Source organism: Aythya marila (genome assembly GCF_965140915.1).
Source record: "Aythya marila genome assembly, chromosome: 7".
NCBI classification, from domain to species: domain Eukaryota; kingdom Metazoa; phylum Chordata; class Aves; order Anseriformes; family Anatidae; genus Aythya; species Aythya marila.
In genome coordinates, this window is record NC_139048.1 from 7,871,465 (window position 1) to 7,889,595 (window position 18,131).

Here is an 18,131-nt window from a genome sequence, read left to right on the forward strand (position 1 = left end):
GTAAATACTAATGCTGACTGCTCACTAATGCCATCAATTTCTAAGAGTTTCTTCTGCCTTTATCTAACTTGCTTTATAAGTATCATTTTTAAAACATATCCCATCATAAAACAACTTATACAGGAGCTAAGAGTTCATTTGAGCCGACATCTGTGGTAATAGGCACTGTATATAAGACAAATTTCCTTATCTGTTACACAACATCTTTTGCTTTAAATATGGCTAATTACTGCCATTTATTAGAGATGAGACAGTCGAGTATCCTTCCTTGTGTCACATTGATTTCAAGTTGCTTATGACTGCGCAAAATCGGTGACACTGAGTTTCTGAATACAAGTTTGAGAAGATTCACTGTGTGCCTCAGATATTAACACAGTGCCTTCACAGAAGCCTCCAGACAAGGAAAAAGGGTACACATACTAGCATTCAATACATTCATGATCTCATCCATTGAGAATTAAAACATTTATAAAAGTAGATTAGTAGATCAATAGCATCAGACCATATATAGTAAACAGGACAATTTCTTTATTTGTAGCTTAAATAATTACTTTTGGTTTCATTATTTGTATGCACTGATAACGGTTCATTTTCAAATACAACCCATTCTCCACTTCCTATAGCAGCTCTACAGAAACTTCAGAGTAGTTCCCAAGACACATCTACAATAATCACAAGTAATTATTTATAAGTTCAACCACAGTGCAACTGACTATAAAATTGGTCCTGCCAAAGTTTATGAACATGCTGAACTGCAGCTGCCTATTTACTGTTAGGTCAGATAGACTAGTTTTGGAAAGACAGGTAAGCACATAAGTTTGTTTGGAAGATTAGGACCCACATTATATTATTCACAGCAACATGCTAATACAGGGGATTGATTATCATTAACTCATCGGTTGGAAAAGCTGAAAAAAAGAAGAAGAGAGGCTAGTTACATGAAGACATGTGTAAAGTAATTACTAAGACTTGTCAGAAGATGGATTAGAAAAATACTACTAAACCAAGGCTCAGACCATCTCTGATGTAAAAGCATAGTCTTTAAACACACTAACACTTTTGTTCATATAACAGTGTTGTAATTTACTTAGGAGAAAGCTATTTGGGATGACTCACCAATTGAGCACCTGAGAGCACTCAGTCACTATTATCACTGGTTGACAATCAAAGCCAGTAATAAGATATAAACAGCTGAATAGGATAAACTGTAAGTATCAATTAAAGATATTAACCTAAAAATGCATGGTCTAGACACTTAGCACTGAGATGTGTTACTAAATCACTGAAAGAAAGTTATGCCTTTATGATGTGGCAAGGATTTTTTAATTAGTCATGTAAACAGACTTATTTCAACAAAGAGGTACTGTATATTTCAGTGAAACTGTGACATGATTAAGAGCAGCCAGCCTATTGCTAGATGAATAAGAAAAAAGTACTTGGTAGAAGAGTTACATCTGCCCAGACTACCTGGCAGGTTTCAAAGGAGAGAATAGCAAGGAAGTACTAATGCAAATAAAAGAATATTTTTAATAGTGGATTCTCTTAAAGAACAGCTGATACACACAAATAAGAAACTCTGACTGATGCGTTACCAAGAAAAAAAAATAAACACCAAGCAAACAGAATCACACGAAAAGAGACAAACTTCTTTCTCAAGTAATGCATATTTGAAACCCATTTTTTCTTCTGTTTTTACTTCTTTAAGCAATTAAAATAGCATTTGCTATGTCAACTTGCATAACAACTTCACCTTTATCTTGCTGAAGCACCTTGCATAAAACAAGAAAGAAGAGAGACTTTTCTTCCCACAACTCACCAGCTTTCCAGGCTGCTTTTGGTGGCCAGCCATGGTTTTTCACACTTTCTTTTCATGACATCTCTCAGTATGATTATAGACTTTTCACACAAGGTGGCGAATTTGCTATTTATTTGGATATTTTTTTTTTTTTTTTATTTTACAGGTGCTGTTTCTAATTGGCTAACTGGTCAAAGCTGAGCATATGTAAAGGCCTACAAGTAGTTCAATCTTCATTAACCCTTTCTGGTTTGTTCCCTGCAAACTGTGTGTAGTTTACGAAAAAAACTCTTAAAAAAAAAAAAAAACTCATCTCACCATATATGACCCACAAACTCAAAACTGTGTTTTGTAACTGCATGTACATTGCCAATATTTAAACACATCCTTTAATACATTCTTCACGATGTATTGTATACAATGGTACTAAAATGTAAGGGCCAGGAAAAAATTATGGACTTCACAGACTGGCATAATAATAAAAAAAAAAAAAAAAAAAAAAAGCTAAAAAACTTGCCTCATCAAGAAATATCAGGAGAAAAAAAGACATCGACCACTGTTACATGCTGGTACTGAGGGAAGTGCCTTTACAGCAGTTTTTTGATTACATTAACCTCGAAGTTGCTCTAGTTTATTCAAGACTTTATATCCAACGTTTTTTCCATGAAAAAAAAAAAGTCTGAAAACCTGAGGTAGTTTTATATTTTTTGCTAAAGGTATCCATCTGGTTGAGTTAGTAGGAAGTATATATAGATTCATCACAACCTCAACAATACACAGAGAGGCATATAGAGACATTGTTCCAACAGTTAGAAAAGTGAAAGCTCAGCTGAAATTAAAAAATATGAAGGGATGTGAATGGAAACAGAAAGGACTTCTGTAAGTCTGTCAGAAACAAGAGCAAAGGATGCATGAGGAAAATGTAGGCCTGCTGCTCAGTGGGCCAGGAAACCTAGTGACTCAGGAGACAGAAAGAGCTGTAGTATTCCACACCTTCTTTGCATTGGTCTTTACTGATAAGGACTTCTCTCAGGTCTCCCAAATCCATGATCCTACAGGCAGAGTCTGCGGAGGTGTAGTATTACTCATGGTATGCATAGTAGACCACTTAAACAAACTGGATATAGTCAAGTGCACAGGATCAGACAGGATGCTGTGGGAGCTGGCCAATGGCACTGAGAAAATGCAATAATCTTTGGTCATGGTGATCAGGGATGTTCCTGTAAAAAGGCAAATTTTACACACATCTGGGAAAGTTTGGGCCAGTCAGCTGAACTAGCTTCCCCCTGTCCCTGGGAAGACTATGGCAGAAATCTCCCCAGAAACCATGTCTAAGCACACGAAAGACAGAAAGATGATTAGGAACAGCCAGAAGGACAAATTTGGCCACAGAAACCTGTTTGGTTTTGGCAATATGACTAGCTTAGTGGAAGACAGGTGGATGGTTCCAAACCTGACTTTAGCAGGGCTTTCAAAGAAGTCTTCCACAATTTTCCTTTGTAAACAAACCCATGAGATATAGGTGGCCTAGGATTTAGAAGGAAAGGCTGACAGTATTTGTTAATTCTTAAGAGAAGGCTGAGGTAGGATCTAATTGCTGACGCCAGACATGCCTTTTCTCCAAGGCTCACAGGGATTAGACAATAGGCAGCAGAAACAGGTTGCAAGAAAGGAGATTCTGATGAGAAATTAGGAAAAAGTTTTGCACAAGGAGGGTAGCCAAACATTTGAATGATGGCTAGAGAGATTTTGGAATCATCATCCTTAGAGATATTAGACGCACCATGGGCGAGGGCCCTGAACAAGCTGATTAAAGGTGGTTTGACCTTGTCTAGGGGTTGACTGACCTACAGTCAGTCTGACTGATAGATGAGAAGTTTCTTACAACCTAAACTAGCCTATGATTTTCTAAACTGTATTAGTCTATGATTCTATTGTGCATGATGAATGCTGTTTTCTACAGATTAGGTTTATTGTCTAATTCAAATTCAATAATGAAAAATACTGAATTTCAGCTTAACATGAACTTTTCGAATAGGGATCAGTTCTTTGGTCGTATTAACATAAATTCACCAAAACAGCTGGATAGAAAATGAGGTTTACAGTGCTGTAAATACTCAAATAAAAAATAGTTGTACTCATCTGTCACAAGTGTTCAGTGTGTTACTACCTTAGTGATCATAATGCTAAAACAGAATGGTACTTGGAGAAGATCTGCATAGCAATGAAGAAATGCTGGTTGGAGTTAAAATCAGGAAAGGTATAGGTGAGTGTGGGAAAGCATTTTGAAGACCCTACAATTACACAGAAGGTGTACCAAACAATGATTAGCATTATACGCTGTTTGAAGAGCTTTTGGCTTTCTCATTCATTCCAGCTCTCATTAAGCATCATTTCCGTATAATGCTTTTTGCTTTTCCCAATTGATTTGAAGTCACTACCCCACATTTTGGAAGATAATGAGTTGTTTGTTTTCTTTCCACTTCTCAGGGAGACTTCAGCTCTATGATATGCTTGGACATTTTAAGCCCTTTGAAAAACTATCTGAAACAGAATAATAGTGTATACCTCTGTAGCAAAGGCTATTGCAGAGATTGCTGTAAAAATGTCAGTCCTAAGCTTTATTTTCTGTGTTGGCTTTCTGAAAAATGTAAGTTCAAAGTTTCAGACCTCATCCTCAAAATGCTCAGTGGCTAAGATGGCACATCTAAATCACTGCCTCAAGGTCTGTGATCAAGCCAATAGTTGCCTGTTTTCCTTTCTTACACAAGAGAACTTTTGGGAACAAACCTAATGCCAAGTATCACAGGAAACATACATGTATCTTCCTGAGGATTATGTCATTAATGTGAGTTAAATCTTACTAAGTCTGCAGACTCAAAAACTTCCTTATCATGTATCACAAATCCTAGACAGATTTCTCTGACTTTGCCTTTTCTAACATAAACATATGGCAAAATGTATACACTTAATAAAACAAAGCATGATGTTACACACTCCTTTTCTTGGAGATAGGATGAGAGAGCAAATGTGACAGACATTAGCAACTAATGATGTTCCATTTACTGACAGAAAGCAATCAGATAATGTGGCAATAAGCATTTACAAGCACCTACATAAAACACCAATTTGGAATACAAATGAAAACTCCTACTTATAGTCTAACACAGTGAAGATCACATTTTAGTGTCTTTATCATTAAAGGTCAAAATGGATCAATGTGTTGTAAACAGAATGAATGAATCTACATATACAGTGGGCATAGACACACTGTAAATACGACACAAGTGCCATCCAAACCTTGGTGCTAAAAGCTTCAAAAACCTCTTGGTATTATATTTTAAAAAATTAAATGTTAGTCTTTGAAATGACTGTGTATTGAGAACTAGCAATAGTTTAGGCATCGGGAAAAATATATAAACCCTATCATTTGTAATTATTATTTACTATTTTATATTTTTGCTCTTAAAGTTTAAATATATTTGTTAACATTCTAGATAGGACTCATTGGATTATTGTACTCTTGCAAACATCAGATCTACATTTTGTCTGCCATGTATAAATGTCAACAATCAATGAACATTTCCTACACTAAATGCACAGGTTTTATGCCATTTATTGTTGTGAATATCAATAGCTATATACAGTGCGCATGAAAGTTGTACCACTGTCAAAGCTTTGAAAATTATGGTTTGGGTTCCATGCAACACATTACTTAATGAAGAGGTCACATTAGGGGAGATCTGGAAGCAGTTTTGTGCAGTTTTATGTATGTGTTTCTTCTGCAATTTTATGGATATATGTGTTACTTCCAAGGCAGCCTGCATCTTCATGTATAGCCATACATTAAATATTGCTTTCCTTTAAGGTCCTATATTGTTCATATGCCTCTTCCAGTTCTCCTCTTACTTCTTTCTCACCTTGAGCTGTTACAGCTTCTTTAAATTAAAAGCGAAAGGAAGTCACAAACAGGACAGACACCTGGCTTAGAGAAGCTTATTTAAAATCTTCTTTAGCTATTTATTTTGCAAACGACTGGCAAACTGGTTATAAACTGTTGCTAGGTTGCAATGACATTGGCATTTTACACTCCAAGGGATATTGTCCACAGCAATTTCCTACTAGGAGTGAAATAGATGCTGTAACTATTTTGGAGAAAAAGAAAAGTAAATATTCAGATTAACATCCAGGTAGATTTTTATTTATTTATTTATTTTTTTCTCCAGGCGGAACTTCTACTGGGAATTGATAAAAATAGGAGTTTTTCAAACTTTACTTTTTATACATCTGCAATTATTCTGCATTTGACTATACACACAAATCCACTATTCCTCAATACATATATCAAAGTGTACAATTTCACTAGTCTATTTTTTAAATATGCTGTAGTGGATACACATTGTGCTGGATATGGTCTTATGCAACTCTACCATTGCTGAGTTTAGCGAATGATGGGAGAATGTAGCTCAAATAATAATCCATGATTAAGCACTGAAGATACATAGGAGTTTGAAACAGTAGGTTTTGGATATTTTTTTATGGATTTTCAATTTATTATGCTTGGCTGGTTCTGTTTAAAACAATATTCTAATATATTTTGATTCTTTTAATATGTCTTTTGTTTTGTGTTTTTGTTTTTTTTTTTTTTTTCATGAAGAATATTAACAACAACAACAACAACAACAACAAAAATAGGCACTTTACAGCATCCACAAGTCTAGAGAAAATTGAACTCACTGGTTATCATTGCCAATATCATGTCAGCTCCTGTTGCTATATGTAATGAAGATCACAAAGACTGTCTTACATTTATGGGTTTTGTGTTGGAAAACACAATTTTTTTGGTGGGTCTCTGAATAATGCTTTTCTTTTTTTACACATAAACTAATATTTAAGTGTGTTCAACATTTGATTCCTTCGGTTTCCTACAATACAAAAAATATCTCAATATAAAATGCACTGCTCGTCTACCTTTCCAGAAGCCCAGTGCCTTTTCTTTTAATAACCATTAAGGTGTCTGCAGAACAGAATAATTTTATTTATTAACTCCAGCTGGTTCAATATTTATACATTTTTTTCTAAGGCCTAAATAGTGGAAAAAAGAAGCTGACAGCAAGTGTCTCTTTAAACTTTCTGTTTCTTACCAAAAGCTGGATAATAAAGATAAGAAAAAGGTCATCTCACCAAGGTTGTAGGATGAGGAATAGCACTGGAAAAGTAAAACTTCTAACAAATAAAATTCCAATAATGTGAATATGTACCAAAGATGAAAAAAAAAGGAAAATTTCATACATATCTGTTAAACTTTACACTAATGAACACTTCACGCTAATGAACAATAATGTTTTATGGTATTTGCTATAGGAAGCTCTAATAGGTTAGTATAATACATTATATTTATAACTGTAAGCAATAACATATCACAAATATTGCTTACTCTTTAAAGGAGCTCCTGTTATAGAGAGAGCTCTGATTCAAATTTATTGATATTCCAAATTTCACTGCAGTCTAACTGTCTTTGTAACTTCTACATTACTACAGAATCTACTACACTTCAATACACCATTCATAATCCTTTGATTTCCAACAGAAATTTTACAAGGAAACAACTCCTTCAGAACCTTTTAAGAATCATACCATTGTGCCCTAAGTCCTGATTGAAGTTATTAATTTTTCAAGTTTTAAGAATATTATGATATTTTATGTAATAAGAAATGTTGAGATTATTACTAAAACTGACACTATTGGGTTCCTCTCACCAAAGTGATCTAGTCTGCCTGTAGCTACTACAATACTTTTCTAAACAATCAGTGTAAAAATGGAAGCTGCTTCTCAAAATATGCAGAGGGAAAAAATAATGTCTAAACTGCAGGCTTCTTCAACTGAAAAGTTAGGGAACAAGAAGAAATGCTGTGCAGTATGCTACATTAAATTTCCCCCACTCTGTTGATAGGCAGATTAGAGTAGGACTTGCATTTTCCTTTTTTCCAATAGCACAGATGAAGAATGATCCAGACAACAAAAGAGCTAAACTTCAATCTCTACTAAATCCAGGAGGGTGTCATGTAGAGGAACCTGCTCTGTCCTTTTTCTTGAAACTTCCCTGTGCAACTGGAAATTCACGAGCCCAAAGCAAGCAGGCAAATGAAAGTTAGACACCAAAATTAGACACTTTTGTTGTTTCAGTATGCATTGTTGCTAGCTGGATGAACTGAAACTCAATTACAGAGCTAGGAAACAGCATTCAGGTAAACCCTGCAAGGTAAAGCTAAGGAGTACAAGCTGCCAAGTATCAGCCACCACATTACAGTGGCCAGTTACACCTGGAAGCATGGGAAATACTTGATGAAAGACAATGGCTTCTGTATCTATTTGTTCCTCTTCTCCTTTCCTTTTAAAGAAAGTTTAAAGAAAAGTGTATAAATAACTTCTGATCTAAAACCAAAAGAAATACTCAGAAAACATGTTCAAAGAGCATCCTGTCAGAGAATGGCATGTACAAACCAGGTGAAAGGCCCAGTCAAAGAAACCAAGAAAAAAAATCATTTTGTGTGCTCTTTAGTTATCCTGAGAGTATAGTTGTTTCCATGCTTTGGTGTTTACACAATTCTGGAAAAATTACATTGTCATGGACTTGCTATCCAAAGGCAAGATTCCCATAAGCAAACTTTGTTAAAAGACAATCCTAGAGCTACAAACATATGTATTTTATTCTGCATTCACTGAATTTTGTATCTATCTACTTTATGAAACAAGATTTTATTTATTAATATTAATGAACATAGGACACGTACAGTGTCATTTTTCATAACATTTACAGACACATCTAAACACTTCTGCTTGAAAACAATCAGAATATGTATTTTGATACTTTCAATTTGCATCTATGCATAACATAATACACCAATTTAACAATTTCTATTCACAGCATGCCAATATCGCTGAAACACCTACATTTAGCTAGTCAGCCAAAAATCCAGCTAATTGTTCCAATTGAGCATAAAATTTGTTGGCAATTTTCTTCAACACAAATCATATATTTCTATCCAAGTAATTTCTATAGTCATTTGATTATGCAGTACATGTGCAAAATAAATTTTGTGAAGTGGAAAGATGCATTTTTATTTTTTTTAAAAATGAACAAAATCAGGTTTTCTGAACTGGATTCACAGGTCCTAGAGCACATAGGCTGCTAAGTAGACATTTTACTTTCTTGCTAGCATGAAATATTAGGAGACTAACTTGGAAGTATAAATATCTCCTGTGCATCATTTTTAGGGCATACTCACAATGTCTGTTCACCCTTTTGGGTAAATTGATTCAACAGAAATAAGTAATCAAACGAGAATTCAGGAACTAAAAATGTGTTTTCTGTGAGTTTAAAGACTGCATGCATTCCAGAATGAATCTAGATTTTCATTTTAAAAAATCATTTAATGTAAGGATTCTGTCAAGACATCAACAAGTTTTGAGGTGTTGGTGTATATTGTAACAATTAACATAAGATAATTGTGGTCAGTATTAAAAAATGACTCGGCTTATTCCAGACAGCATTTCTCAGACTATTAGAGTTCACATATGCCAAAGGAGGGAACTATTTCTTATAAATCTTAAAATTTTGTTAACTTGACTCCAGGCAAGGAATTGGACATCCATACACTTATTACTGAACAGAGATAGTAGGCAAAACACAAAGAAAAAATATCATAGCAGTGACCATTATGTGCATGCAACTAGATGAGGTGTTTGTTCTGAATCACAGGCACAGAACGTTCAGACATTGCTAGACATAAATTTAAGCAGAAGCTACCGAAGTTGTATGCAAATATAAAGATACTTGATCAGGCAGAGCTACAATCTTATATATGACCACTGAATTACACAATAAATAGTGTGAAAAGTAAAATTTTTATTTCATGAAAAACATCATTCTACAAGGGAGGAATTATTGCAGGGACAAAACAATTCTGTTTTCAAGTTAGTGCTTTCCTCGAATGAAAGAACAACAGAATGTGATTTTTGCATTTGATATAGCATACCTTATACATGCTATCACAGAAGGATACCCAAGGAGAATCGATGCTTTGCAAAAGAGAAAAGAAAGATTTGAAAGTAGATTTAAAATAAAGTGACTCAATAGTTTAGGACGGAAAAAAGAAAAAAAAAAAAAAAAAAAAGAGATAAACAGGGCTGAAGCAATGGGATAGCAGAATGCAGTGAGTGATCAAGGTCAAAATGAAGCATAAGGTAGTGGAGTTCTTGAGACACTGTACAGCAAATTTAGCCTAATCCTTGAGTAATACAGACAAAAACGGGAAATGTGACCCAATACAGATTCTTTTTTTTCAGTGTCAGATGTATCACCTGACTACATTTCTCTGAGATCTTGTAGTTTAGGATGTATGGATCTTGAAAGGCTATAAAAATGGTAATGCAGTGGTTAAGATTAAAAAAAATTATATCATGAATATAAACTTCAAGGAGAAAAATAAAGCTATTCCAGAATGAATTGGAGATTACATTAGGCAAACCAACAGTCATAGAGAGACTGGGGGTCAGAGATGACTTAACAGTTTCTGATCTTCAAAGAAAGCTGAGGTTGTGATTTAATGAAGATAAGAACAACAGTGAAAAGGGTCAGAAGCATTCAGTTACAGAAAACTAATAGTGCAATGAACGTAATTAAGGTGTACAACAGAAATGGAAAATTTTCAGAGTATGCAGAAGGAAGAGCTAGGTGACAATCCAAATCATAGTATAGGCAGAGCTGAAAGGAGAGAAGCTAATGTGGCTATTAGGTACGTAGTTCCTGAGAAATGTTTGTCCAACTTGTTCTAAAAAACTTAAAAAAAAAATAAAATAAAATAATAATCCATCACCTCCCCAGGCAATTGCTTCCAGCGATTCAGTTTTATTATGAGCAGTTTTTCCTGATATCAATCCTAAGACTTCTCTACTACAATTTAAGTCCATTACACCTTTGCTGCCTACAGTGCACACAAAGAAAAGATTATTGCCCTCCTGATTGCTACTAACCTTTTGCATATTTGAAAGTTATTATTTTGACTCCTTTTAATAGTCTACTCCAATTTCCTTGACTTTTCCTTGTAGTCATATTTTCTAAGTCTCTGATTGCTCACATTGTTCGCAACCAGATTCTCTCTCCTCTGGTCCTCTTTGAGTTACTGTGCTACAAACTGGACATGATACTTAGGTCTTTCCAACGCCAAGCAGAGCTTGGCTTACAGACATACCATGAAAATGAGAAATGGAAAAAGAAAATTAAAGAGACTGAGAATTCTAAAAACATGCATATCCAAAGCCTTCTACATTACAAAAGAAACAATACACCCTTAGTTTCTGAATGGCATTAATAAGAAGTAACAGGGTAGATGTCTCTAAACTGTTTCTGCTCCACTGAGTCCACCTATGGTTTTCCCAGGCCCTAGAAATATTCAGAACAATCTGCAATTTGTTCTACATGATTGCAGCTTAACTATTTCATGAGCTGCATCTATACCTGACACTGAACCTTCCTAAGCTCTAATCATAAAGATAGAAAAAGATAGATAGATTAGCCAGCAAAACCATCTTTCCCCATCCAGGAGAATGTCTACTCTTCCCACAAGACAGAGCATGTTAATGTCTAGTTATCCCATCATAACAACAAAGAATAAACAGATCTGGTCATATTTTAAACAAAAATAATAATATTTTATATAATTAATCTGTTCTTTAAAGTTCCTGGAGTTCAGTTCCCTAATCAATTTGCATAAGACACACTTACAACTTTGTAAAGTATATAGCATGACTTTTTAAGTAAGCAAATGTGAAAGTATAGTTGATAGCACCTCTTGCCAAATATATATTGCATTTATGGTCAGTGAAAACAAGATGACCACTCTAGGGAAAATTCATCATCATCTTCAATAAATTATTACTCTCTTACAATATGAGTTAATTTATCCTCTTTTACTGAGACTAAAATTAGGAACTGGGAATATTAGGGGGCAATCTGATGACCTGTAACACAGAATTAGGAAGAGTCTGTTCTTTGATTTTAAGCATTATGTCATCAAAATAATGCAAGTGTAATGCTGAGAAAGCATACAACTAGTTTCATTTTGTACAAAATAGTAAAGAATGCTTAGGTTGCAGTTTCAGAAATTACTCATTGAATTATTCAAATTAAACAAGAAAATGAATAGAACTTAACTGGACTTATTTAAAAAGCAAACTAAAAAGTCCTGAGACTATATTGGTGAGGGAAAACAGCAACATAGCTTATTAATATAAACTTCAGCTACCTACACCCCCCACACCTCTAGTACAGGATTTTAATGTGTTTTAATAAGTCACTCTGATTTCCAATAGCCATTCTTGGCATAAGGATAGCTACTGGTGTTGGTGCATAAATTCCATTTCTGTTACTCAAATAAACGAGAAATAATTGATTATTGTTGCTTTATACTTCTCAGCAGTGCCTGAAATTCAAGACATATTTAATGTACCATAAATATTTCTTGCTACTTACTAAAGAAGCAAGAACAGATTTTATTTGAATTTCAAAATTCTTTAGATCATCTTACCTTGTTAGAAGTAGGGAACAATCTAACTTCTGTGACAATTCTACAAGGAATGCAGTAACTCGATGGAAAAATAATTGTAACGATTACTGCATGCTTTTCTGCAGAAATAATTATTAAAGAATATCAATTTGAAAAAAGAAATCCCATTCAGACTGCATAGATATCAAATGTGTGATAAGCATAAGAGCAAATCTGCATTTGGTTCTTACGCAGACAATAATACATCTGTCTGTACACCAGCAGATTTGGCACAGTAGATGCTGCTGTTCAGAGACTTAGCATGACCTTACATCAGAATTTACAACTGTGCCCACCTTATCTTACAGGCATAAAAAAAAAAAAGAACGTGTCTCTATTTCAAAAAAAAAAAAATGCATGGGCTATGAAATAGCTGAAAAGCACACAGAAGTTAGGCAAAACAGGACAGGAAAAAAAAAATATTTTCTCTTATCATGGAAGTAAGTGAAATGACCATCAGCAGAACGGTGGAAGTGAATTTTCAAAAGTGATTTGTATTTTGGGAAAAAAATATTGCCTTATAGGAGGCATCATCTATGAAGAATGAATCAAAAAGCAGCCATGTCTAGAGAAAAATAAACAAAATAAATAAATAAATAAAACATTTTAATACTGATGGCACTGCATGGCAAGATGTATCATGTCTATTGATCTACAATGCTATTTAAATTTTTATGAATCTAGTACTGAAAAAAATATGGTGGTCTCACAAAATACCACAAAAATTATCAAACTCCGAACAGGGAGCTTTTGATGCTTTCTTTCTCTGCTTCCGAAAGAGCCTTCACTACATGAAACTGCAACCAGTGGAACCACAGGAATTTCTTCTTTTCTTTAACCTGCCCCTGGATACCAGCTACTCCCCTTGCCTGTTCTCCTCTTGGGACCTGGAGGCTCACTGCCCACCAGACTTCCCTACCTCCCCTCTGCTGGCATCATAATGGAAGCAAATTATGATGCAGATTGGGGTTGGCATAGGTATTTTTTTTTTTTTCTCCAGAATAGGGCACAAGATTAGTATCATAAATATCAAGCTACAATGGGATTTTGAAGCAATGCATTGCTTCAAACATTTAGAATTAGGATAGTACTATGCTGTCAATATTATTAGCAGGATGGTGGCTGATGCGTGGGGACAGCTGACCAATAGGGACAGAGAGCAAGGGAAAAACAAAGTTTGATTTTTCCTTTATTAAGTTTAAGCTGACAATAACATATTTAAGAGCTGATAAATAGCCAACATGCCAGAATGGATGACAAGATGAGACTTGGTAATGTCATGTTGTGAAATCAGTTGCACAGAAAGAAAGCCTGAAGAGGTAAAGATGGATGATTAATATGATTTAAATTGGGAAGAGCAAAGGCTATTGCCAGTGCCTGAAAACTTATTCAGACAGCAGGAAACTGGAGGAATATGATGCATATGATTTTTTATTTTTCTTTTTTAGGATACTGTCATTTTGTTGGCAAAACATTAAGAAAAACAGACTGGCTGGTAAAGACACCAAAGTAGAAAGACAGCTCAAAACAACAAAAATAACAAAATTTTGCACTCTCCTGTAGTTCTCAAGATTTTAATTTGTTGTAAATTGTGGATAATGTAAAATAGACCCAAATATTATTAGTTGTATTATAAGTATCTAAAGTAGGCAATCACTGTAAATACAGTATCCATATTCTTACTTTTTAAAATACAGATTCCAAACACTGGACAAAAAGTACCTCACTACCGCAAACTAAAATTTTATAGTAAAATAATTCTTCCAGGTATTTAAAAATAAATACAAATAATAAAACAAAAGCTAATCAAAATTACTGTGTAGATGAGCATTGACATGCATGAGACCATCCATATAAATTTAGAACACCAGCTGTACAAAACCACCACCACATAAGTCAGATGACATTAATGAACAGCAGTCTTACTATGCAGTTGGGAGATGCAGTAATGTATGCAACAATTCAATGACATTGCACTGTGTTCAAAGGGCACATGGATCAATACAATGTGATTGGAAACACAGTGTCAATAAAAAGTATATCAATAACATCTAAAGTATGTAGCACACAACATCAATGAAGTCATGAGGTTAGGGGTCACAATGCCCCACCATCCAAACTGGAACCCCTAGTATGTCAATGAAGATCTCCAAAATGCTGGTGGAACATTTAGAAGGGAGTTTGTGCATCTTGCTCATTTTTTTTACCAAAAGAACTCTAATTTTAAATGATCACAATGGGCATCAGATATCACAGTATTATTAGAATAATTTTATCATTCTAATTTAATTAAAAAAAAGTTATAGCTTTATCCTTTATTTAAGCATTGTATCCTAGAATCATGTGATCCAAAAAAGATCTTCAGTCCAAAAACGAGCTAAGACTGAACAGAATTGCAATTAAAACTTCTAGTGTCCTTCTTTTGCAAATTCAGGAAAGACCTGGAACAAAAAGTCAATATAGCACTTTCTTACATAATATACATAAAAGGACAATCAATATCCAGAATCACATTTGTTTAATCCAAAATGTTTTGTTTTGATATAGAACAATATATTTTAATTCTGAGGAAACTTTGAATGGTCTCCATTCTGTGTATAACTATATATTAATTAGTAAAAGAAAAAAAAAAAAAAAACACGCACACACACACACAAACCCTATGGTTACTGAATACTAAGCAATTACTAGAAAATGCTTAGTCTAGGAAGAAAAAGCTAATAAAAACTGTAAAATATAATTAAAATATTTTAGCATCTACCTCTTTAGTGCTAAATAAAAGACACTAGAGAAGAAAATGTGGCAATTAACTTGTGATGTTTACTTCTAAAGTTTAATTAAATAATCAGTATGTACAGAATTAGAGTTTGGACGCCTCAGCTCCCACTCATTGCCTCCCTCTGAAAAGACAACAGAGAAAATGTTCTCAGATGTCAGCATAGAAGCAATGAAAACACATTCCAAAAAGTTAACTTTTAACTACAGTGTACTTTGTCCTCAGTATGGAAGGCTGTAGAGGTCTTCTGTTCCATGATAAAAGGAGACAGAAATATGGTGAAGGGGTGTGTGTGTGTCCTAGTAATTTGGTCTGAAAATAACAAGGCATCTCCAAAAAGATATGGCATTTTTATGTACCATCTATTCCAAGTATTTAAACTATGTCAGCAAGAACAATTGTGATTGCTTCTTATACAGTAGCAGGACAGAGAGCCTCAATTTGATAAGTACTCAAGAGCTGATTCTTTTTCTTCCTGCTAGGAATCTGTTTTTCACATTGCTCACTTCTCCATAAACCTTAGAGATTTGATAGTGTATTTAATCTTCCATTCAAAGAGGCTATTGAGAAAAGTAAGAGAAGCTTTGAATTTAAGAGGAATTGGCAGCAGTGAAAAGAAAAGTACAATCTTGAAAGATTTCAAAGCTATCACACCTCATTCTCAGGTCCCATCATAAATAAGATAAAGTAATAACTGTAAACACAGTATTATAAATAAAAGTAAAGGAATAGAGGATTACAATCTACCAAAAGCCCAACCTAGATTAGATATACATTATTATCCACATATTGTAATTCTCCTTCTATTTTTGGGTGAAACGTCCAGAATTCATTTCATGCATTATTACACTATTCCAGTATTACATTGCCTTGCATATTATTATTTCTTTTTCAATGGTCTGCAATTACAATAAAAGAATGCAGTAATGTAGCCATTATCTACAAACGAAAATATGCAGTATACTCTGTATTCTTTAAACCTGTACATATAAAACAACATGGAAATGCTACTCACAGTTGCTTTATTTATTTCTTTAATTGTTTGCTGTAATATCTGCTAATTAAGATAGATGTTAACTAGGGGGCACTCTGTACTCAAAGGACTGAGCATGAGGTTTGCTTTCTCTTGTGTCTTGCATTCCTTCAGCTCATATCCATCAGGAAAGGAGTGCCAGGTGAGCTGTCACTCCAGCCGAGGCTAATAGATTCTCCAGTGGCTTTTGTTACAGCTCATGTCAAGCTATTAAAACTATGCACCTTGAAAATGGCATAACATATGTAGCTGAGACTTGTCAGCTCCAGGTAATCAGACTGCTTGGTTTCAGAAGCAGATGCAGATGAGACTAGCAATATAAATATGCAAATCACAATGGTCCCTTGTCAGCACCACTGTTCCTACCTCTAATGGCCCTCGTAGAAAGTCTGTTTGCTCAGCTCCTACTTCCAGTGCTACATCGACAGAAGCAAAGGGGCGGCTGGCCATCTGCTGTCGCTCCCGCATAAGTTGCTGATGGGGAAAAAATGATGTTTTAACAAAACATTAAAAAGTGCACCAGATATTAGGCTGCCCTACTATACCTCCCATTACAACATTAGAATGCAAATAGCATGCAAATAGTCATATTTTTAATATTAAAGGGAGAAATTTATACTAAAAGATCATCATCTATATTTACTTGAGGAGTGAGCCTGGAGAGCGCATGTTGTCTACAAACAGTCTTTCAGCTTGAACACTGATGAAGTCTCCAAATGAACGCTCCCCTAACTGGCTATTCATTCAAAATAACTTTGCTATTTGTGCTAGTTGGAAACAGATATGGGAAATGTTTGGTAAAAATAGCTGAAGTCTAATTCCACTGATAAAGCATGCAGCAGAACACCTGCCAAGAACAAGCCCACTTGGCCTTCAAATTTTCATACTTCACTACTAAGCCAGATGGAGTTAATAGTGTCAGGACTCATAATTTTATGGAGCATCTTTCCTGCAGTTACTTAAATATGAAGAATAATGTGTCAGTACTGGGAAACCTGCATCAGTATATTTGAATATGATCAGTTATGCTCACAGAGCTTGTACAATCCCTTCCAATCATACCACTGTGCACAGAAGTCCCAAGCAAAACCACAAAGCTAACTCATATTTCTTCTTCAATCTGTAATTATAATGCTTATTAAACCATGATGAATAAAAATGATGACCAGCACTAGATATTACAGATCTTACTTCACTGGTTCAGTGCAACTAATAAAAGCATTATTAAATATTTAAAGTGAATGAGTTGTGCAATTAAAGTCGTGTGCTCCTTCAACTGAACAGGATGTCACAGCATCTTGAAAAGACAAAACACTTATAAAAATGTTTTATTAGAAAAGATCTAAGTTTCATTTTCTTCGTGGTTTTCTCCCTATTACTTCTCTGGAAAGCATAAAACATTAGAAACTGGCATTTGAATGTAAATGACACTTGCACTGTGACGTACTGTTCATAAAAGCCTTTGATATAATAAAAGGAACACAAACAAATACTTGTCGGCAGCTTACTAATAAACACTCTTGATTTAAGGCTTGTTACAAAGCAACAACCTCGCTTTGTAATACCTCGTGCATTTTTTCCTTTACTTGTGTTTTAAGACTGTCTTCAGAAATCTAAAGTAGCACTTGTACCATTAAAAACAAAACTGTACAGTATTCTCTTAACTCATACCTAGTACATTCCCAAGGCCTGTTTTTATTTTATTTTTCAAAAAAACATGCACTGTATTTGTCAGTACCCCCACAAATGGGCCCTCAGTATATTGTATCAAGGGGATAATTGATGTCTGCGATCTGCCTGTGAGGTTTATAGTCAATAAATAAAATAGTCACTAAATAATTAAAAGCTTAATTTGAATATACAGATGGATAAAAAATAGGTTTTTAAGCCTTCATTTAAAACTGAAACTGGTGGCTTCTG

The 18,131-nt window shown here is 34.5% G+C and overlaps 1 protein-coding gene across 4 annotated transcripts in view; it reads right to left on the bottom strand.

The window, feature by feature from the left end:
• Nucleotides 1-18,131, bottom strand: part of ATRNL1 (attractin like 1) — a 490,952-nt gene that overhangs the window by 115,194 nt on the left and 357,627 nt on the right. Inside the window, exons 27-28 of one of the 4 annotated variants that reach the window (XM_082764805.1) lie at nucleotides 16,578-16,685; nucleotides 15,230-15,302 (exon numbers count right to left, since the gene is read on the bottom strand). The exons of 2 other annotated variants lie outside the window; for them this stretch is intronic. In XM_082764805.1, the coding sequence (XP_082620931.1) occupies nucleotides 15,279-15,302; nucleotides 16,578-16,685 (132 nt within the window). In that variant the 3' untranslated portion in view covers nucleotides 15,230-15,278. Of the gene's footprint in view, nucleotides 1-15,229; nucleotides 15,303-16,577; nucleotides 16,686-18,131 lie in introns of those variants that run through there. One more of the 4 variants, XM_082764803.1, reaches the window with a different exon arrangement.